Consider the following 24,269-nt stretch of genomic DNA (forward strand, 5'->3'; position numbering starts at 1 on the left):
TTTCCCTGGTGGAAGTCACTGAGGTAGTCAAACAACTCCACAGTGGCAAAGCCCCAGGGATTGATGAGATCCGCCCAGAAATGCTAAAAGCTTTGGGTGTGGAGTGGCTGTCTTGGATGACACGTCTCTTTAACATTGCGTGGAAGTCGGGTACAGTGCCCAAGGAGTGGCAGACTGGGGTGGTGGTTCCCCTGTTCAGAAAGGGGGACCAGAGAGTGTGTGCCAATTACAGGGGTATCACACTTCTCAGCCTCCCCGGTAAAGTCTATTCCAGGGTGCTGGAACGGAGGGTTCGGCCGATTGTCGAACCTCAGATTGAAGAGGAACAATGCGGTTTTCGTCCCGGTCGTGGAACAACTGACCAGCTCTTTACTCTAACAAGGATCCTGGAGTGGGCTTGGGAATATGCCTATCCAGTCTACATGTGCTTTGTAGATCTGGAGAAGGCGTATGACCGGGTCCCCCGGGAGATACTGTGGGAGGTGCTGCGGGAGTATGGGGTGAGGGGGGCCCTTCTCAGGGCTATCCAATCCCTGTACATCCAAAGTGAGAGCTGTGTCCAAGTACTCGGCAGTAAGTCGGACTCTTCTCGGGCTGCGCTTTGTCACCTATCCTGTTTTTGATATTCATGGGCAGGATATCGAGGCGTAGTCGTGGCGAGGAGGGGCTGCGGTTCGGGGGGCTTGGGATCTCGTCACTGCTTTTTGCAGATGATGTGGTCCTGATGGCATCATCGGTCCGTGACCTTCAGCTCTCACTGGATCGGTTCGCAGCCGAGTGCGAAGCGGTTGGGATGAGGATTAGCACCTCTAAATCTGTGGCCATGGTTCTCAGCAGGAAACCGGTGGAGAGCCAACTCCAGGTAGGGAATGAGTCCTTACCCCAAGTGAAGGAGTTCAAGTACCTCGGGGTCTTGTTCACGAGTGAAGGGAGACTGGAGCAGGAGATGGGCCGGAGAATCAGAGCAGCGGGGGTGGTAATGCACTCGCTTTACCGGACCGTTGTGGCGAAAAGAGAGCTGAGCCGTAAGGCAAAGCTCTCGATCTACCGGTCGATTTTCGCTCCTACCCTCACCTATGGTCATGAAGGCTGGGTTGTGACCGAAAGAACGAGATCGCGGGTACAAGCGGCCGAAATGGGTTTCCTCAGGCGGGTGGCTGGTGTCTCCCTTAGAGATAGGGTGAGAAGCCTGGCCATCCGTGAGGAGCTCAGAGTAGAGCCGCTGCTCCTTTGCGTTGAAAGGAGCCAGTTGAGGTGGTTTGGGCATCTGGTAAGGATGCCTCCTGGACGCCTCCCTAGGGAGGTGTTCCAGGCACGTCCAGCTGGGAGGAGGCCTCGGGAAGACCCAGGACTAGGTGGAGAGATTATATCTCCACACTGGCCTGGGAACGCCTCGGGATCCCCCAGTCAGGAAAAGAGAAGTTTGGGGTTCCCTGCTGGAGCTGCTCCCCCCGCGACCCGACCCCGGATTAGCGGATGAAGATGGATGGATGGATGGATACTATCGAAGCGTCGAAGCTGGGTTGGTGGCTGCTGTACAGAGCAGGGGGAACTGTAGCAGAGAGTCTGATCCAGCAGGTCCAGAGCAGAATCCGGGAATAGTTTAGCCGGGCGGGGGTCCAGGCGGAGAGCGGTGTTTCTGGTAGCGGAACTAAATCTAACACGTTATTATGAAAAATTCTAATCTAATATAATTAGGCTTATTTAAATGCGTTCATTGTGTTGCTGTTTGTTTCCAGTCTACAGTTTACTGATTAATTTTAAAATGTAGCAATGTAGTAATTTAAGCAATTGTAAAATCAATAAACACCATAACTTCCACATTCCTGCTGTCATCACTCAGTTTAAAGTGCTCCCTCACAGCTGAGGGCTTCATTTAGTTCTCCCTTTGATGTGAACTGGAGCGTTGCGTTCACTGCTGGCGGCAGAGGTCAGGCGTGCGAAAACCATCAATAATCAAATGGGTACCCAACGGTCGAATATTCGAATATTCGAATATTCGGGTCAAGCCCTAGTTTGGAGGCCAGTCATCAGGTGACATTCGTTGTCAGCTGGTATAGTGTGTGACCCCCTGTCGCCGACTAGTCACGTAGTGTGAACACCACAACTTCAAGACTCCCGTTACAAGACAGCAAGTTGTGTAGTCTGAACAGCACATCGTTCTGCCGACGCTGAAAGTCTTGTAGACTGACAACTGTTTTAGCCTCCTCGCTAACTTGGGACCGGTTACATTGGCATAAAATGCCATAACTGCAATACCATGCACAACTACAGTCTAAAATCTGATGAGACTCAGTGATCATTTATTTATATGGTCATAACACACTTATGTTTTGCACAGTTCATAATTTGTACAAGACATAAATCCTATGATAACCCTACACAAGTTTCTGGTAATCTCCCCAACTTGACACCTTTGTCTTTTACCATGTTTTGAATGCAGATGTTTTACACATGTAGACAGCTCTGCTGCATGGGAGGATGTGTGCATTCTGGTTATGGTTTGATATCAGCTTACATGCTGGATATCTGTGTCATTGTGGCCGGAATATTATCATCACAGTTGCACAGCCATTAACCATTCTGTATTTCATAAAGTAACACAACGAATTAGGGAGTTTATCCTTTCAGTAAGAAGAACATAAAATACTGAATGGTGTATATGGTTTCATTACTGAATAGTAATGTTCCAAATGTCAGTACATGCATATTGCTTTACCCTGTTACTTAACACACACAGTTTCCAAGTGCATAGTCATTTTGAAAGTTTTAGAAGTGGGCCTCATGCATGTGTTGTCTTTACAGCAGGTCACTTTGCTTTCAGAATTTATCTCTGAATGCCTCGTATTGCTTGTGTTGTAGATTTTGTGTTTTTTATGCTCTGTAAAGTAAAATGCTCTGTGACTAAATGTGCTGAATAAATGAAGATTTTAATATTTATCTTACAGTAGTGGATGGGTGTGATGCCACCATGGAGGCACAGAACAACAACCAGCACACCGTAGACAACGACAACAATCTCTACAAGATTTCTGGTCAGGAAGATCAGGTAGAATGTCTAACCAGTATTTTATTAGACGGGGTCAAAGTACTTATAATAATGAAAAAGCTAAATGTTACATGTTCTAAAACAAGTGCTTGTCCTTATCTCCATATATCTAAACACTACTTCTTCTTGCAGTTAGCTTCCCCCTCTAATCTAAACTATGGCTACTTATGGCTAAAACATGCTTTATAATGCACTGTAATGCTTGACATTGTTAAACCTTTTAATATGGTGTTTTCCTGTGCAGAAAAATGTGCCAAGCATTAACTACTGCTGCACTCTGGCAAACTTCCGTATTGAGAAGAAGATTGGTCGGGGCCAGTTCAGTGAGGTCTACAAAGCCACTTACCTGCTGGAAGGGCAGCTGGTGGCACTCAAGAAAGTCCAGGTACAGTATTTAGTAGTGTCTGATACTACTCCTTTAAATATCCGGAATTTGTTCTAATGCTATATATGTCAGAGGTTGTATGCCTCGAGCATCTAGGGGTTAAGTGTCTTATGTCAGGGACACAATGGCGAATGTGTTACAGTGGGACTCGCAGTTCTCCCACATCAAAGGCATGTGTCTTATCCACTGTACCATTTTCACCCTAAAAATGTAACCGCTGGTGGCAAAACCTAGAACCTGAGTGGATGGATAAACATTTTTATTCAAAGAGTAGATTCATATTGACTTATATCTTTGCTACTGCAGATCTTTGAGATGATGGATGCCAAGGCTCGTCAGGACTGCATCAAAGAGATAGATCTACTGAAGGTAAAGTTGATCAACCACAGCGGTTGTGTTCAGGGAGTCAGTGAGAAAAAAAAAAAAGTATTGAAAGGTTTCCAGCATTATTTAGAGGAAAGGTCTGACACCATTTGAATGCTTATTTGATACTTGTGTAACCCATGTCCACTGGTACAGTTACTTTGATGCATTTACCCAAACTATCTCGGTGAGCTCAGCTGTATTTCTTTGTCCGAGCTGTTCTATGCTATTAAAATGAACAAATGATAGTTTCAGGTGTCTGGAAACAACCCTTTTTCCGCTTTGTCCACTGCAGCAGCTGAATCACCCCAATATAATCAAATACCTAGACTCCTTTATTGAAGACAATGAGCTCAACATTGTTCTGGAGCTGGCGGACGCTGGAGATTTGTCCCAGATGATAAAGGTCAGGAATTACCACAAAGTCTTCTGAGACTCACAGGCTTAGCTGTAAACAAGTACACATATACCGCATGTAGAAAAGTGGCCAAAACTCAACAACATTACATCCAGGAATAAAAGTACACTGAAGATCCATATTTTAGATACTAATCCAATTAATTTGAGATAAGAGTAATTCTTTGACTTGACCCACTTCCTGAACCAGTTCTCCAAAGTTCTCCACTGAATTCCACATAAATATATCATATCCAGCACATTTTAGATAAGCATCGAAAGCTATTATGAACTAACAGTTCTTCCTTCTATTTGTTTAGTACTTTAAGAAGAAGAGGCGACTCATTCCAGAGAGGACTATATGGAAATATTTTGTGCAGCTCTGCAGTGCCCTCGAGCACATGCATTCACGCAGAGTCATGCACCGTGGTAAACAGCTACACACAGATTTACTCACCCTCCTCTCTGTCTGTACACTTTATCATCTCTGTTTGTTTCTATGGATATATTTAATGAAGTCATCCATCCTTCGGCTTTATCCAAACTCCTATCATATCATATTATTTTCTTTCTTACTTTTATTTGTGTGTGTGTGTGCATGATCAGATATCAAGCCAGCCAACGTGTTCATAACAGCCACAGGGGAGGTAAAGTTGGGTGACCTGGGATTAGGCCGCTTCTTCAGCTCTAAAACCACAGCAGCACACTCTTTAGGTAAAGCACATCGTGCATGCATGGTGTAGTTTTTTTCTTGAGCGTTTAAATGCAGGTATGCAGTTCATGCAAAACAACATATTACAGCCAGCTGTATGATATTTTGCTGATATGTGCTGATTTATTATATATAGTAATAATAATGATAGTAATAAGTAAAAAAAAAAGTATATAAGTATATAAAATCTCATCAATAATATGTCAGGTGTTCAATTTATTAGTGTGTAAAGGCAATGATCAGTTAGAGATTCAGTTAGGGTTTATATATGCATGCGTCTTTGCTACAATAAGGTAGAACACTCATGCTCAAATAGTTTTTGAGATGATGACTTGATTTGTTTATTTCTCTCTCTGTCCCAGTGGGAACACCTTACTACATGTCTCCAGAGAGAATCCATGAGAACGGATACAATTTTAAGTCAGATATCTGGTCCCTGGGATGTCTTCTGTATGAGGTAAGCTCACATAGACTTTGTCCTTTATTGATAAATAAAAACTTTCTCACCCTGCAAACAAAAATCCTTGCTAGTGGCCCCTGAAAGCTGCAAAGTCCATTATAGCAATATACTGGTGATAACTAGTAGTGGATCTGACGGCATGAATATTTTCAGTGTCCATCTCAGGCTCGTCTGACAGAACAGTGCCGCTTCTATTTAAATAAGTCCAGCTATCTACACAGGCCAGGTGACTGCTCAGATATATGTTTGGATTGCAAGACAAAAGACAGAACATTGACAGGACACCGGGAGAACAAAACAATAAATATAGCACAATTAAAAGTACAGACGTACCGACTGCATCTTTCCTGGCTCATTCCGATTATCGATTTTATTTTATTTTATTTTTTTTAAAGGTCTGACCTGCTGATATCATTTTTTTTATTCATCTTTCTAATAACTATAATTGACAGCATACACAAAAAATTTTGGAACTTTTCTTTATTGGAAAATTCTTCTTACTAGGATCCCCATTAGCTTCGACTTTTCTGACTGGGGTCCATTTATCTGTATGTTCATTATAAAACACTGCTTTTAATTAACTTTTACATGTTTTTACTTGCAGCAGGTTACAGAGCCTTTTCTCACTCAGACACATCTCACAACAAAAAGTGCCCCAGGTCAGGCTGCTGGACAGAGTTTTTAGTATGATTGAAATCTAACTGAAAACAAACAGCAGTATAACACAGCTCAGTGTTTCCCACAGAACGACGAAAGAATACATTACCCATAATGGTTTCCATGTCATAGTAAAACTTATACATCTCTACATGAACAAATTTATTTTGGAGTTCCAGTGGTACCCACATAAGGATGAGTAATGAATGAAACAGTGTTATAGGAATAATGTCTACCTTTGGTGAAACCGATTTAATCTGGATGTATTATGGATGCAGTGACTTTATATTCTGTGGGCTAGTATCTTACTGATGATTTTTATATCTATGTGAGAGAAATGGGACAGTAACTTGGTGTCAGTAGATATCAATATTTTGTTTGCTTAATTGATTTATTTATTACGTGTCGTACTCCAGGTCTGGAAGGTTTTCTCAGTCGGTTTTCATTGTAGAGGTCAGAATGCCACTCAAAGCTCCATTTGAGTGTTTTTACAGCTTTTTTAAGGCATCTTCGTTCTCGTATCTATTTTACAGTTGACTTACTTTAACATTGTGTTTTAAATGCGGCCTATTTTTGCTTTTAAATAACTTCAGTTCATTCATTAATGCAGAATGGTGTTGTCTCCTGTCATCAGTCATGACCTTGCTCAAATAACCTAAACACCTAGGTTTAATTCAATAAATGGAGGTCAGTTGCAGTCTTGGTTTGGAGTTTGTATAATGACTAGTGATGCCTAAATGGAGATTTTGAATTGATTTTGGTGTTAGAGTAAAATCAGTAAGTTAGTTAAGAAGGAGCCTTTAGCAGGAAAGCTAATGCGTGTTGTTCAAAGTCTGGCTCATTGTGACTATCTGCTCTGCTTTATTTGAATACAGTTAAAAATTAAGCCATTTGATTGGCTGTATAGAAAAAACGTTCACAATGTATGTAGGTGGATAACTAATGGTATTCTAACTATTAAATACAAAAGTATGAGGCACCATCAAGAAACCAAAAAAATAAAATATTCTGATGTTTACTAAACGGAGAACACAGTGCTTGTGATTTACACATCAGATATGCTGTAGCAGAAAAAAAGTTATTTAATTTAATTTGGACTTTCACAAAAAGTCCACTTTCCTCCAAGTGGATGCTTGCCACCGCTGTGAACAATAACTCCTATTCTTAGTCATACTTCCTTGTGTTTCATTGGAATGCTGAGCCATTGTTGAGACAGTCCTCTCCAGACAACGGTTTCACAATCCTCTGTGTTCTGGAGATTCTCTGTGCATGTGAGAGGTTTTGACAGGCTAACAGACTGACACATAATGCTGCCCATTCAGTCTCACTTATTCTCTGGCTGCATCACCACATCTACCACACGGTAGCACTCTTCATACAGGGTTCCCACGGACCCTTAGAAAGTTGTAAAAGGCACTGAATTCATTCATCTAAAAATAAGGACTTATTTGTATTAAAATGGCTTAAAACAATCTCAGTTATTGATCAAAGCAATGGAATCCCACATGCAGCGTGAGAAACACGAAATTGCCAAGGAAACACGGCAAAAAATGACTAGTCTTGTCTTTGCTACGCCTTCCCCTCCATTTCTGATACCAGCACCAGGGTTAGCTGCACCAGAGCTCCAAACAGCATCCGGGTGTACAGCTAGGTACGACGTACTGTGGTGTCAGAACACGGTGACAAAACACCAAGTCGGATGAGGGAGTAGGAGACCAAAATGACAATAGAAAGTTTTTTTCAAGGTAAACAAAATATGGTACATACTTTTATGATGATATAATACGTTCATTGTTTTCCATGTGTTCCACTATGGAAGTGTTGCATTTTGAAACATTTGAAAAAGATCATCTAACTTTTTCACTTGACCAAAAAACTCCTGGTTTATGTTACAATAAAATATCTGTCCCTAACCCTAAGTAATTGATGTGAGTTCATGTTTGATTAATCAATTTTGGTTATTGTGAAAGTCATCCTAAATTTCATTGCAACAAGACGGTGGATATTTTACAAGCACGGACCAGGTAAAGAAACAGTGAACAGTGAACCCACCGGTGCAGATGTCATTCGGTAACACGTTGGTTTAGATTGTTTTGATAGGCTGTGTCATTAACAAGCCTCGTGAAAAATGAAAAATCCTAAAGACGAGCTCTGTTCGGTGACTTTATAAAACATACTGCTGATGGAGAAAGTCAGCAGAGCAGACACATGCAGGGACAGAGTGACAGGAAGAGGTGGGGCAAGCCATGGTGTTTGCAGCAAGAGAGCAGAGTAAGTGTGTGCATGTGTGATTGTGGGGAAAAGAGAACTGAAAGGAAACGCAGGGTGAGCAGATTCAAGTAGTGAGAAAACACTAAAGTAAGGTGGAGAATTAAATTGAAATAAAATGGTAAAATAAGAAATAACTACTGCTGCATGCTCACCGGAGTGCATGTGAGAGTGCTGCGTGCGTGTAAGCTATTGGTCTCACTGGCCACTCACAACCTAGTTAGTTAAACTTGTGCTTACGTCATAGGCTCCACTGTAGCCTACACTGTCACTGCTGTTGCGGCTGTAAAATGATGGATACATTTTTGAGCGTCACAACAACCCCCGCGTAATAACTTGTTTCACTGAATCAAGAATTCAACCAATCGATCCCATGCCTAAAGCCTCTAAGAGCATGGAAGCCATTTAGACAGTGAATGCACGAAATATCATCCATGGGTTTTTATAGTCTTGGGATCAATGGATTAATTGTATTTCGATAGCCCACAAATGTAATAATCCAATCATTACAATGATTCTAAAACATCTAATTATCTAAATTTGATTATATGAAATTCATGCTTCCTGTTTATGTTCCTAAAATTTACAATCTATGTTTCCTTGAGTTGGACAAACATATTGTGGACAGTGAAAACAAGATTTTAACTGAGTTCTTGCATGTTAAGTAGGCTAACTGATGAAATGATCATCGGTTGTAGAAATCCCAGATTACATCAAAAATCTTTAAAGAACTGTAGAGCCTGTGAACACAATGTGCTGCCAGGTGCACAGAGCGCACTAAGACACCGCGGTGGCGCACAAGCAGATCTTCCTTCACACCTCGAACCACCTGAACATATGGACTGTGTAAATAAACGTAGTCTGGAAATAAAGCTAGCGACACCTCTCGCACAATGGCTACAATCCATCCTCACCACCTGTCCTCATCAAAATGCAGGCTAAGCCTTTCAAAACAGAGGTAAAAAAAAATGCATTCACCAATCACTATATCATTTTGGCAAGGTGTGAAGTAATCAGTTTGATTGGTAAATACTGTGTGTATAATGCTGTATGGCTGCAGTATGGCACTGCAGAGGACAACGTGAATGGATTAGATATTAGTGTTCAGGGACCATGAAGATTTCCTGGTCCATGATGATGACTGGCTAATACAGTGATTTAGATTTCATAGAGCCGTACTCTTGGACCAACCCGCCCCAGCCTGGTACAAATACAAATAGCCTAGGCTATAACCACTGGGTTTCTCAAGGTGTGCTTAAGCACAGTTTTATAAATCTGAATTCTTTTGGCGTACGCCCTTCCGGGTTTTTGTGCGCATGTACACTTTTAGTATGGATTCCACGCATTGTTTTTATAAATGAGCCCCTGGTCTGATGAATCACGTTTTTCTTGGTAGTCAGCATCCTTTCCCAGAGTCAAATGCAGAAGGTATTCTAATTGTCTAAATATCTGCTAGCAGCCCGTAGTATCAAACATGTCATACTCCCTATAATATGAGGTTGTTGGGTAACTTGGGATCTCTTGTGGCTGTATAAACACTTTCAACATGCCAGTATTAAGACGAACCTGAAAAAATAGAAACTTACCCATTATCAAAGTTTATTCTTGTCTGTGGAAATAGTTTCAACACGAACAAGAAGTCATTAAGTGGATGTGTAACATAACAGCTACTGACCTTGTATACCAACATATCCATCTACATTACATCTAAGCAAACTCAGTGTGCTGATGAGTACAGTGTGACACTACTAAATGTGTGGCTGACAGTTCAGCTCTTCTAAGGAGCAAACACATTGGTAGGTTGAAGTCATGTTGCCAGTACAGGACAAGTAATGGAATAATAACTTTCTGAAGTGTTCATCCTCTGGGGAACACATGCTCAGCACATGTCACTGCAGTCAACCTACAGTGTTACATTATACGTAATAAGGTGCTAAAGGAAAGCTGATGTATTGGAATAACATAGAATCAGTGATTCCCTGGGGAGCATGAATGTGCTCAGTCAGTTTCATTGTAATCTGTTCGTTAAAATAGACATATGTTTTGAACAAGTGTAAACTTGATGGAAATTCAGGGGGTCCCCAAAACAGTTAGAAGTAATCCTCTTGGGGCCCGAGAATTTTCAGTGAATTCCATTCATATGTCCTCTAGTTTGAAAGCTACATTGTCAGTCTAGGGGAAACTTTCAGCCTCTACCATCAGTAATGTGTGTGAATGGGTTAACGTGACATGTAGTACTAACTGTGCATTCAGACCAAACGCGAATTTAATCCACGCAACGCTCTCCTCGTGGGAGTTTTATCGTTGGACATCCCTGGTGTGTTCACACACAACGTGATAACGCGAATAAAGACAACTCACCATTACTACAGCTGTATGAACCCAAAGTAAACATTTTGCCGCGATTAAGTAGCAATAAACGTATAAAACTGATGCCAAAGTAACTACAATATGATGCAGATTTGTTAAACATATGAATTCATGCTTTGTCAGCTCTGTCAGCAGGACAACAACTTCTAAAATGTTTGTTTTCTGAATGGAGTTTGGATCGATCAGGGCTATGCTATGCTAACTTGGTCACAGTAAAGTACAATGATAGCTGGAATAAAGTTACAGACAAATGTTTTCTGAACTCACCAGGTAGTTCAACCTCCTCGCTTTCTTTTCTCCAAGTAATGTCCAGTTTTGTCCGTTTTTTTATATAAATATGTAGTAGTGCCAAACGACGCTAACAACAGTGGAACCGGATATGCATGGAATCTAGCTGCTGAGAAGCTCCAGTGAAGATAAACCAACGTTGTAATCCCAAAAACTAAAGTGAAAAGCTCATTTAATAAAAGCAGTTTACTCCGAGCTCCTCCCGCGAGCAAATGGTGTAGTTGTCAGAGCAGAATCCAGTCCGGCTAGGGGTGTTTTATTTATCCAAAAGCTGGAGTGCTGCTCCCTGCTTCTCTAGCCCAAGTTTAGCAACTCTCAGCCGGCCAGCAGATTTTCATTCGCCCCCGCTCTACCCGGCCCTCTCCACAGCATCATGCGAATTCCTTCCTTCGCCTTCGCATCACCAGCACCGCCCGACAGGAAATTGCGGCTCTACTTGTCTTTGCATTGACTTTGTATGTAAACTCATTCAAGGATTTTTCTCATGCAGGCTTTCTTCTCTTTCTTCAGATGGCAGCGCTGCAGAGTCCGTTTTATGGAGACAAGATGAACCTACTGTCCCTTTGCCAGAAGATTGAGCAGTGTGATTACCCTCCCCTCCCACCGGACCATTACTCTGAGAAGGTAGAGCAACACAAAACTGACTGTCTGGCCTCACTGGATGCCACTTTGATTAAGATAATTCTCAGCGTTAATACAGTTCATCCTATCATTGCATGGTAACATAAATCAGTAAAAACTAATACTAACAGTAGCAAGAATCCTGTTTTTTTGTCTCTCTATAATTAATAATTGTTTCTTCGCAGCTAAGTCATTGAGGCCAGTTGTCAGTTGTCTTATTCCTCTCTGCGTCATAACTGGGAAAGGTATTTACTGTAATATTGTAAAGAACTAAAGAAATACCTACAAATGTGGAGTGTGTCAGTCAGTGACATCAGTGATGTAGTTGTGAATGTGTGAGCATAATGCAGTGTTGTAAAGTGAGATGAGTCCAAGTGAGAGAGGTGCCTACCTTGGTATCATCATAACGGCATCAGCAAGTTTCAACATCTCTCTAATAAAGGCAGGAATCTGTCTGTCTGCCTGGTAGCCTGTCTGTTAGTATTTTGATTAAGTGAAGAACTGTTCATCCAGTTGATCTCACATGTAGCAGGTGTGTTTCTGCGGACACAGTGTCGCCTTTGACACGTTCAGAATTAATAAATACACTAGAGAACAGCTTATGCAGTGTAGTTATCGTCATCATGCAGGTTTTATATATGTTAAAAACAGAATGTGTTGAAACGGGTTTGTAAGAGTGTAATGAAGTTCTAAGGAAGCGCTTAATATCTAGTAGTATCTCCACCATTGTCATGTTGTTTCAGTGTTGCTGTGTTATTAATGCTGTAGGTGAAACCAGTGTGAGACGCACTGTTACGTCCCAGTAGGGGATTAGGGAGAATCCATTGATGTTAAGTACCGAAAGCAAGGATGGGAGACGCCTGATGAAAAATTAACCATGTGTTTTATTATTAGAACAAAAAGAAACAAAGGTCACAGGAGACATACTCCAGGCCAAACCTAACGGAAAACAAACAGGTACACATGGGCCCCCTCCCCCCGAGCACAGTCTGCCGCCGGCCGTCCATGATGGAGTGAGAGAGCAACCCATGGAGGAACCGCCTCCTTTATCCTGTAGCTGTGTGAGCACAGGTGGATTCTGTCCGCAATCACCACTCAACCGAAACCTAGCAACGAGAGGGGACAGAACACCACATTAATACATACTCCTCCGTAACACGCACATTTTGAACAAGTACTGCACTGCACATTTAAAAAGCACAGGGAGGTGTCACATCGGCCTCTGTGAATGGGCACTGCACAAGCTGCAGTAAAGGCACTAAAAGCTTGAAGAACTCTTAAATGCTATTGCTTAGGTTTTTAAATGTCTTTCAGTCACGCCCAGTGAGCATTCCTCAATCTTACTTTAAGAAGCTTGATTCTGTCTGGTAAAGGTGGATTTGGTCTTCCCCAGTTCTGCCTGTATATTTAAATATTTTCTCTTTTTGGCGTGGTGGCCCTCCTCAGGGATGGAAATTAGCACCTGCCAAATGTGGGTGGATTTTCCGTCCGGCGTTTTTGTTTGTCACACTTAAATTGGTCCCCAATTTACCAAGGGATCTAAAATCGTGTATGACATGGATTAGGAGGATTCATTGGTTGTTTATGTTCATTTCATGTTACTTGTGTTTGATTGGCGTAGATTTGTAAGGGGGTGGGCGTTAGTGGACGCCCACCCCCAACTTTTTGATCTCAGAGGCGGATAACATCAGTTCCATACCTTTCATATAGTGCAGCGAGCTGGCATATTGGCTCAGTCACTTACCCCGTGAAATAGAGCTGCTAGTGGAGCTAATCACAAAAGTTGTACTTGGAGTATTTTTAGCTTTTAGCTGGCAAGCCAAAAAACCAACCAACAAACCAACAAACGAGACAACAAAGAGGAGGCTAAAGCAGAAAATAAAAAAATAAAGTTGGTGGTCCAGTCTAGTGTCTGATCCACTGTCAGATCTTCTAATGGTCCTGCTGTCCTCCCAGAGATCAAGGAGACTAATCCATAGGTTGTATAAAAAATGTTGATCTCACAAAAGCTGTGATGCTGTGGCACCAGGACTCTGTCAGAACCAAGAGGCCAGAAGAGGCTGATCGTAGAAAGTGAGCAGTCTGATAAGGAGGTTTAAGTTGAATGATAAAGCATGACAAGAGTGAGCCGTGATGAGATTTAAGTTGAATCATTAATAAGTATCTTGTAAGTTTAGAAAACAATTTACTGTTATGTCTTCAATACTAATAGCAATAATATAATTTTGCTTCAAATTTCACTCTGGCCTCTTCTTGAGTTTGGTTTTGACATAATACCTTATTATCTCAATTAAAAGTACTGAAACAAATGTGTATATATATCTGTTTCCGTAGTTTTAAGTGAGATCATTATAATTTTGGCCGGTAAAAAATACGCTTGGCCGGTGGGTTTTTTCATCTACCAGCCACCTTGGCAGATGAGACAAAAAGTTCATTTCCACCCCTGGCCCTCCTGGTGGTAACCTGCAGGAAATACTTGCATGGCTCCAGATTGAGCACATGTCCTACCTGGTTAGCAAGTGCATCATGTTGTAATGTGCTTAGCTACAGACTAACACATTGTTGGTTTTGGTCTTTTCATGGGATTTTTTAACAATAACAACACCTGCCTTATCTCCTAAGCTAATACAACCCACTCTTCACAGCTGCGAGACCTGGTTAGCATGTGCATCAGCCCAGATCCTGACCAGCGGCCGGACATCATCTTTGTGCTGCAGATCGCCAAACAGATGCACATGTGGACTTCCAGCACCTGAGCCCCCTTTCTGCTCAGTCTGAGGACCACTAGAAGTGAGCTCTGCCCGATCCCGCAGAAAAGTGTTAGCCTTACCCTCACCTGGATGGCAGGAAACCATGGAAAGACTTGCACTTGTGGACCGTGATGTTTTGACATCAAAACACCCACTTATTTTCTGTTGTGGAGGATGTAAAGAGGGGCGTTAGTGGTGCAGCACTCTTGGAAAGTGGGGTTTATGACTATGATCAGATTTCTCAAAGTTTATTTTCTTGTACAACTCCACAGGGTTTGCATTCCAAGTTCATACCCTTTGTTTCAGGTAGTGTCTGCAATTGTGTCTATTATTGTAATCAAGGCTTCTTATAGTGCAGTACTTAATTTTGCGGGCTAACAATTAGTAAATACGCAATAATAAGTCAGATTTATCTGAGAATGATTGTTGAAAGGACGCAGCTTTTGTCTAAATGTTAGCTTGCAGTGAGTCTGTTGTGTTGGTGATCATCTAGAAAACTTGACGTGTGATACATATATTTATTTCCAACAGAAGGTCTTCTGTGTGGACGCCAGAGTAACTGAGGTGGTTCTAACTTTTCTCGGCCCAGTATCTCAAGATAATCATTTAAGTGTTTCATTAACTTCAGGGTGTGGAGCTCTTACTTAGTTTTTGAAGGCCTGTTTTCCCAAAATAGACAAAATAATGTTGATTCAAGGTCTACTCACTAGCTTTTTCCAAAGCTTTCAACCACATCCCATCTGCTAACGAAGTGCCACAGTCCCCATGTGCATGTGAGGACTGCACAGAGTGGAGGTTTATCAGAGCTCACTGGGAGACAGCTGGTTCAATGGGCTATCCTGTCCTTCTTGGAAATACAAACGCATCAGCAGAGCTTAGGTGCGTTGTTCGTTTGAGTTTAGTTTCAAACACTGATAAGTAGGACCAACCATACAGCATTTTAGCCACAATCAGATGGCGGTGGCTGGTGATGTTGATGATGAGACATGATATTATTTGAACAGTTCTGTTTTTAGAGAAGTTATTGAGAAAACAGGTGATATTTAGAGCACTTCCTGGTTAGTACCATTCAGCCATAGTTATATAATGTTATGTTACAGTTATATAATGTCTTCTGGAGGTGGAGTGGCTCTGGAGGAGCTTTATTAAGTCTGATAAAACAACCCCTATGATGTCATCAGGGTTATCTCAGCATGGGCTTGCAGACCACCAAACATAAAGCCTGAGTTTTAAACTGGGGACATGAAGTTTACTTCATGCTGAGTTATCCTGACTTCTACTGTACATACTGTAGAGATATCTCAGCCTCTGCTGCTTCAGTTTTCACCATCCTTTAAAAAAAATATGTCTTGCAAGTCTCCAAACATTAAAGGAGTGGAGTACAAAATCATGAAGAAACCCCTTAAAAGGACCAGTGTATAATATTTAGAGGAATGTTGGCAAGAATGGAATAAAATATTCTAAACTATGTTTTCATTAGTGTATAATCACCTGAAAATAAGAGTGCTTAGAATGAGCCCTTTATATCTACAGAGCCCACCATGTTGCAGTGCCATGTTCCTAGAGTAATTCTGAACGGACAAACCAAATGCTGCCTCTATAGAGGTCTTTTCATGAATTTAGAATTTAGAACCCCAGGTTCTCCTACACGCATTAATGTGAGGGACGGGTTATCAGATGGTTGCGATTTGCAACCTCACTGCTAGATGCCACTAAATCCTACACACTGCTCCCTTAAATCATGATCACACTGTTCTTTATAACAAGACAAAGGAGTTGTGATCTTCAGATAACAGGCCTAAAAAAAATCATCATCATCCCCCACCGCCTTTCTTAGCTTCCAGTTGTCTGGAAGGAGACTTTGGACTTTTATTTTTCACATTGCCCATTGTAACTGTGTGATTGTCCTTGCTCCTGCTAATACTCACAAACTGGCACAGTTTTTTTACCCTTTCAGCTACTCATTCTATTTTGAATTTGTGATGATTTTTACGTTGCCTAAATACTTATATTTTGCATATCATTTTCAGTGTTGATAGAATTGAGAGAAAGAAAAAGCATCTTGTAATAAAAACTTTTTCGTTATCCCTGGGAAAGTGAAGAAATAGCACAATATCGAGCGCTGCCATATACAAAACACACATCCAGTTGTACTAGAATAAAGGTTTGTGCTAAGGTGGTGGAAGTTGTTTAGTGTTCCAAAGAGTTTTATGTGATGTACAATACCAGAATGCAGTTTATGATCCTGTTCAGTGTTTATATGTGCAAATATAAACCATTGTTACTGTGAAACTGTAGACACCGTAGAAATGAGATGCTGTGAAAGTCATTTTGAGCGTGGTAAACCAGAATATTTTCAGAAATGTCCTTATGTAAGGATCATACCAATGCACAGTGCCTCACCATACAGAAGATTACCATTATTTTATTCATTTGTTAATGACAACTTGTCTTCTATGCTAATAAAATAAATGTATTACATACACAGGAAGGGTGCTTCAGACTTTTCATCATGTTTACACAACAGCTTCTATCTTTATATCTTGTCTCTATCTTCCATCTATTTGTGACATTTTGTTTTTACCAGCTCTACTTTTCTGTACAACATATTAAATTTAGCTGTGAGTGGAATCACTGTCAAGTGCTTCCTCATTTATTTAAAAAATACGATGTACTGCAAAAGATGAAAAAACATAGCTTAATGAGTCTTGTAACCTTGTTATTCCCATTATAAAGCAACCACTGCTAAATGATTTCCATGCTTCCTTTAATATAACCCAAAATCATGAAAGGAAGAGAGACGATGAGCCTCATGCAAGAACCAGTCGAACAACACATTTGTTCTTAAGTAGCTGAGATGTGGGAGAGTTTGCTGCACTCACCAATTTTCACGTAGTTTGAATTTCTCTTTGCATGAACACACTTTAGGAGTGGTCCAGTCCTGTTGTACAAGTCATGTGCAAAAACTTTGAAGCAAATTATAGTTTAAAACTCCTATATAAATTACACTTAATAATTATGCTGACACTATCCTGTTTGACTGTTATTCAAATAATAATATAATTCTAAACATATTCATGTAGCCATTTACTTAAATGGCTGCTGATGCTACTGTATAATTCAAAATGAATAGGAACATTTCACACTGCAAACTGATTTAAATGATGCAGTAACTGAAGGTTAATTAGTCTTTGCAGGCTACATGTCAGCTGAAAGTCTAATCTTTTGGACTCCAGGCCCTTGAGTGTTGGCAGTGACAAGATGAATGTTGTTGGTTCAGATTATCCCTGCCTGTGTTTCTGCAAATGGGAAACGTGTTGGAGCCGGAACTCCCCGGACAGACACATCGACCCAACCCGGTTCCCTTAATTCCAACGCTGACGACAGACTATCCTTTATGGATCTCAGAAAACAGACTTCAATCTCTGAACTCCCAAAGTTCTTTTTACTCTTTGATGTAATTTTAATGAATAGCCATTTCCTGGCATGTGGGGCAGGACGCTGAGCCTTATATGGTTTTATTGGAGGGTTTAACATGAAGGCGCACTCAATTACGCACAGAAGGCATTCATCATGTTCACGCTGGTCAGTGATCATCCGAGTATGTAGTAGTTATCTGTAGAACCCACATACTGACAGAGACAAATCCTTGTGAGGAGACAGGCTGGCAACGTTTTATCATCATCCATCCTGTGGACATGCTGCGCCCCCTGGAGTGCAGCATTTTATATTTATGACCATGAACCTGTATTTCTGAAAGATGGGTGATAAAGGCACAACCTGAAGAAACCATAGACTGTATATAAAGGAGGAAATGAGCAGAGAAACATCCGAAGACATTATGAACACCATATGATGTACATGTAAAGCTTGTTTTTTATCTTAACACTTTAGCCAGGAGTTCTTCTTCTGTTAAAACCCACAGTAAAACCATTCAGGTTGTTTAGCTGAGGAGGCCTTTACACGACTATGCAGACTTGCTGACATCTCCTTTACTCTTCTGTTATGAATAACAAACATTTTGTAACGAAATTAAATACTTACAATGCCTGTCTTAAAGCATGTGCACTGTGACAGGTTTTGCTTGCTGTAATCATTTCTCCTGTTCATCCTGACCATTAAAAGATCTTTTTCCAATGTACTTCCATCCCTCTCTTTTTCTCTCTGTTCCTCTCCTGCCCTCTCTTGCTCTCTCTCTCTCTCTCTCCTTCACCCCCAACCGGTCGAGGCAGATGGCCGCCCACCCTGAGCCATGGTTCTGCTCGAGGTTTCTGCCTCTTAAAAGGAAGTTTTTCCTTGCCTCTGTCGCCTAGTGCTGCTCTTGGTGGGAACTGTTGGGCTTCTGTAAATAACATCACAGAGTACGGTCTAGACCTGCTCTTTTATGAAAAGCGCTGTGAGATAACTGTTGTTGTGATTTGGCGCTATATAAATAAAATTGAATTGAAATTGAATCAATGTTAGTGACAGGACAAAATCCACATCATCATCATCTATTCCATTACACTATTTTAAGACAGACATAATTGTGAACCCACTGTATACCTAATAACCAAAAGATTAGCTTTTTAACAGACCCATAAAGTGTTGAACCATTTTATTAAAACAAAGGTATAGAGAGCACTCTCAGTAACCCGCCACAAATGTCAGACCAGTTTACACAAGTCGTGATGATTAAACTGAAGTAAGTGATATGACTGCTCTTAAGTGAAACTTTAAAAACAGACCGCTGTTTTATTTGTAGCTCATCAACTTTAAAAACAAGCTACTTAAGACATGTCATGAACAAAACATGAATCAGCTCAAACACTTTTATTGTAAATCATGGAAAAACATGCCATTTGTGTTAGGAATTCTAAAGGAGAGCAAGTTACATCAAGAAAAACATTGTACAAGAACTTTAGGAGGTATCCATAGTCTGTACAGTTTCCTCCACAACCTCCAGCGCCAGCGAGGTCACCACCTTCGTCAGCACACCAGTAGTTCCTCGTTTGTACTTGTACTCGCCAGTTCTACATCAGGAGAAAAGAAGACGCGTGGATTAATATGTCAGTCAAACCTGGGGCTGAGCGCTTCCACTAAACAAGGCTTTAAGACTTGTTTAATGTGGTTCCACACATCTGACAGACTAAATCAGCACAGCATGCCGTTTTAGACAACCATCTAGCACATCAACCAACAGCCATGCACGTTAGTGATGCAAAGTGAAACGGATCAGGCTAAGACGATAGACTGGTTAGTTAGCAGCAAATCCAGATGACTGAGAGGCAGCGTCTGTTAACTGTGCACTGAACATCTGTACTCACAGCTGCAAGGCTTCGTGCTCTTTTACTCTTCAAGCAGAACAAACAATAAGACAACAGGTCATCCACCAGTGATGAGAGTTAATGAGGTAAGATCAGGATTACAATGTCCCAACATGCTCTGTAATGACTGGAGATGTCAGGATGCACGGTGGTAAAGCAGAGGTGGATTCCTGATGTATCGCCCATGTGCAGCATGAAAATATATTGTAGGAAGGAGCGTTTAAACCCTGAACTTTCACTGTTTATTGAGCAGCTGCTGCTTCATTTCCGACACAGTACTGGCTGAAGTTGTGTTGAGAGCCGTTCATTAGTTCAGTCAACTCTGAATATGTTCACTCTGAGTTAAATGTGTACGTGGGGAAAAGGGCATAATCACTGAGGCTCTGATACTGCTATTCACCATGGCAACGGATAAATAAAATCACAGCCTCCATTTTAATCCAGTGGATTATAGATAAACATTTATGTGACAGCAGCAATAATCAATAAGCATCACTGGTGTAGTTCTCACCTGACCCCCTTCTTGTTGGCCTCATCATGGGGCCGGATGTAGTCCACCTTGCCCTTGGTGATAACACACAGGTCAATGTTGCTGCCAGATCCCAGGTCATTGAAGATGCCTGCAGCAATGGCATCTCGCACCAGCCGCTTGGCGTCCTCCTCCTTCCAAACAAACAAACATCGATGCTCAAATGAAGACCTGCATGTTTGGGATCAGACTCCTTATAGGACTGTGTGTATTGTTGCTATGAATGACTGACCTCCATGTCAGGCTTGAAGCGGTCCTCAAACACTGCCATGGCAGCCAGGGACCCAGAGCCTTTAGAGAGCAGAAAAAAAAAAAGAAAAGAGCAGCTTAAAGCCCCGAGCAGACAATTAAGACCACATCACTGCAGCTGATCACAAATCTGACATTTGGTTGATTTTTTGTACATAATTTTATAAAAATGTGGTGAATAGGTGCTTTAAAATAGCAACTGCTGTAATACATGACAATAAACGCAGTAGATAAACAGAGTTCCATCAAGACGCCAGGCTGTAGCTGCAACAGTGGTTTGGGTGTTTGACACTGACCCATGGTGACGTAGGGCAGCTTGTCAGTGGAGCCGTGAGGGTAGATGCTGTAAAGGTGAGGGCCATTACAGTCCACTCCACCCAGGACCAGAGCAGCCCCAATGTAGCCCTGATACCTGAGAAAACACACACGAACACACACCTTACTTTTTCTGTTTAAGTGTGACTTGACTCTTTTTAACCAAGTCTAAAGAATTAATAAATGATATTTATTGATAAAAATAATTAAATGGCAACACTAACTTTTACATCAATGCGATCAAGCCCTGGTTAGTCAGGTATTTATTTTACTTAAATTGACCAAAACTGGCTGTTTTCTCTTGCACCAGAAAATGTGTTCATGATATATTGTGATCCAGTGTGAGGAGCGAACCTGAAGAGCATTTGTTTGAGCATGCGGTTGGCGGTGGCCACGCGTGGCAGCCTGCCTGTGGAGAGGGCGTGCAGCTCCAGGTTGGAGGAGATGATCTGAGTGGTCATCTCTGTGTCTGCAGCTGTTCCTGCTCCACAGCAGCTGAACAACAACATCATTACACAGCAGCGTCAGTTATACAGCAGGCTGAGGGCCCCATCACATAAAACACTACAAATCAGATATTTTGTTAAAGCCACAAGGAGTAAGATTGGAAAATTACTAACAACTTGTTTTTCCACCCAAGATGGTGCACGGAGCCCATGTGGACTCGTATCAACAAGAGCAAACAACTCCCAACCCTGCAGTGAAACGCGGAGCTCTTGCCACTTACTAAATGTTGGGTGAGATGTAGTGGATCTTGGAGCAGTTCTTGTCTGCCACCACCATGCCCTCAGTGGCTCTGGTGTCAGCCCCCAGGACGACGCCATCCTTCAGAGGGAAACACAAAGTAAACCCACACTGAGTGAAGCTGCTGGCTGGTAAAACTATCAGCCCGTCTAGTGACACGCTCATTTCTCTCTTGACAATCACAGCACCCAGGTCCGTCATGTTTCAGTTAGAGCTGCAACGATAATTGACTGATTGATGGCAAATTGACTGATTAATCAACAATGAAAATAATAGTCTAGATCTTGATCACACAGCATTTAATGAATATACAGTTCCATACTGTAGGTTGAGATTTAGGTACATACACCAGATATACTAGATGGTGAAGACAGACAGTCCCTTCACCTCACTGGAGATCAGAGACAATAAAGTGCACACTGAAAGACATACTGCAGCGTGTTAGTCTGTTACTTTTAACAGACCCTTTTGTCACAATAGGAAATGAACAGGTGCTCATAAAACCAGCGATGGCTGAATTCTATTTAGCTGCTTCACGTCCAGGCTCCTGGTATTGCTCATACTGTCACAGCTTACTGGAACTCTTGAATGGAGCAGAGCCACTGTTAATGTTACTGTAACAGCTGTGCTTACAGCACAGTATGACAAGTCCACATGTCAGCTGGGAAAAAGGCCTACCGCAGTGTATCACTGACGCCAACATGATGTGGATACTGTTAATTAACCAAATTCACAACACCTGTGCTCACTTCACTTTTACCAACTTAACAAATAAAGACAGCTTGTAACACATTCTACAGACAGCATGGATTTATTTAGTCCGGATATGATGGCTTAACAGTTTTTAAATCAGGGACAATGCACAATATTTAACATTATGATATAAATGTGTCATAATTATCCAAGCCCCCGCAACCCTGTTTCTATCAAAATGATAAAAGGTGTAAAGTACATAGATTTAGGAGACTAGCATATGTTATGTTCATAAGCTGCCTGGTTTCTGTTACTTACCTTGAAGACAACACCACAGATGGTAGTTCCTGTTTTCCGAGCAGCAGGCAAGCTGCATCCCACTTTATTAGCTTCACATTCCAAAACTGCATTTCTGAAAAGAATCATTTTAAAAACACATTTGTATAACTGTGGCACTGTAAAAACTGACGCTACAAAACCCACTGAGTCTTTAAGAGTAACTGCACCCCTCTCTCCCTCCCTTCCTAGTGGTATTCTTTACATTCTAAATTGTATGTCTATAAAGTGTCTTTGTAACACACAGGAATGAAAAGAATCATAGCTTTTGGTCTGGCACTGTCTGAATATCATTGTCTCTGAAATGCCATTCACAGTGTTCAGTATGGGAATCCATTTCATGGTATTCATTCAAATTGATCAAAATTTGGTTTTGGGTAATACATTTCATTTTAAATGTTTACTTTACATGATGTGACCAATATCAACCATAATCATCTGAGTTCAAAGAGTTCATGTTTAAAGTTTGAATATTTTTTTTCACTTTTTTTGCTTCAGAAATGTTTCCTCAAAGATTAAAGGCTTTAAAGGGCTCCTGCAGTCTGTAGCAAGGAATGAGAGAGGGACCACTGTTTAATGCTGAAACGGTGTGATCACCATAACTAACCGAGCTGATTAAAAGCTCACTCATATTGTTGCTGTGTTTCTGTCAGGTTGGAGCAACAGAACACCATCACAAAGCCACTTTTACACCATAGATTTGTATTAAATATGAACTAACTAGGTCATATTTAATCACACAGCGCCTCCACTAAGTATTTTCTGCATCTGGGGTTTTCTTTATTGTTTTGGGTGTTTTTTTCCTTCCTGAACTAGCTATAGTTTAACGTTTCCCGGCTATTTAAATGCAGATCAAGTTAACGTTAGTGGGTTCAATATCAAGAGCAGAAACGCTCCGCCGTTATTTTCCTTTTTAAAAATAAATGAACATACCTAATTTACTGTGTTGCGAGAATAAAAACGCAATTTATGTTACTGTTCCTAACCATAAAGCATGTTTCATGTTCAAACGTAGAGGATATCGTTAATTCCAGCGTGGAGAAATGCCTGAGTCATTGCAGGGAAGCCAACTTAACATGAGCTAGCATCTTTCCCGAGAACTGTCAAAACCCATCTATTCTGCCCACCGCCGAAATACAAGAGGGACTATCTTTTTAAACACAGGGATGTAGTTGATTTGGTCTGATTTTCATCAGCTGGAAAGCGCTTACCTCTTGCAGTTTTCGAAACTGAAACCCCCGAGCTGTGGCCGGCTTACAGTCAGTGTCGCCATCTTGGTGAATGAAGCTTTGTGTTTCCGGGAAGTAAAGGAAGCGGCTCATTAGAGGTGCTGCGTTTGTGTCCACCCTCAAACGCCGTAGATTAGTGTACCACTGCGACCCTCTCCTCTAACAAACTACACCCCGAAAAGGTCCTGACTTGGCCCTATTTGGCACCGTTTCGCCGATCCGGAGTTTTACGCCCTAAAGTGACGTTTGCAATTACAAAAATGGAATTCTCTGGGTTGTAAATCACTAATAGATGGCAGGACCTAGGCTCCACAACAGAGTTTAGGCCTATAAAAGAAGGGCTACATTTAAGTTCTGTAGTAGTGCTCCTTCAAATGTGAGCTCCCTCTGCTGGCCTTTATTATCACAGGTGAGGTCTATTAACGTGTGTGGGATTATCGGATTATCCAGCGACAATGTGAACAAATATACAAACATGTTATATAGAGAACCAAGGAAATACATTTAAATAAATGGCAAAAGAAATAAAATAAAGAAAAAGAAAAGAGG

The 24,269-nt window shown here is 41.3% G+C and overlaps 2 protein-coding genes across 2 annotated transcripts; one reads left to right on the plus strand and one right to left on the minus strand.

The window, feature by feature from the left end:
- The first annotated feature begins 2,941 nt into the window (after positions 1–2,941).
- Positions 2,942–16,804, plus strand: nek6 (NIMA-related kinase 6). The gene is made up of 9 exons (XM_046067707.1): positions 2,942–3,049; positions 3,294–3,434; positions 3,741–3,803; positions 4,093–4,203; positions 4,514–4,622; positions 4,800–4,907; positions 5,268–5,362; positions 11,459–11,572; positions 14,215–16,804. The coding sequence occupies exons 1-9, from the start codon at positions 2,972–2,974 to the stop codon at positions 14,323–14,325; spliced, it is 930 nt and encodes a 309-aa protein (XP_045923663.1). The 5' UTR covers positions 2,942–2,971; the 3' UTR covers positions 14,326–16,804.
- Positions 16,805–19,116: 2,312 nt separating this feature from the next.
- On the minus strand, positions 19,117–23,916 carry psmb7 (proteasome 20S subunit beta 7). The gene is made up of 8 exons (XM_046067709.1): positions 23,703–23,916; positions 22,474–22,567; positions 21,446–21,543; positions 21,073–21,213; positions 20,700–20,815; positions 20,387–20,445; positions 20,137–20,288; positions 19,117–19,331 (listed from the first exon to the last, which is right to left on the minus strand). Exons 1-8 carry the CDS (start codon positions 23,762–23,764, stop codon positions 19,220–19,222), a joined length of 834 nt encoding a protein of 277 aa, XP_045923665.1. The 5' UTR covers positions 23,765–23,916; the 3' UTR covers positions 19,117–19,219.
- Between the last annotated feature and the right edge of the window lie 353 nt (positions 23,917–24,269).

The sequence above is a fragment of the Micropterus dolomieu genome, linkage group LG13 (assembly GCF_021292245.1).
Source record: "Micropterus dolomieu isolate WLL.071019.BEF.003 ecotype Adirondacks linkage group LG13, ASM2129224v1, whole genome shotgun sequence".
Lineage (NCBI taxonomy): Eukaryota > Metazoa > Chordata > Actinopteri > Centrarchiformes > Centrarchidae > Micropterus > Micropterus dolomieu.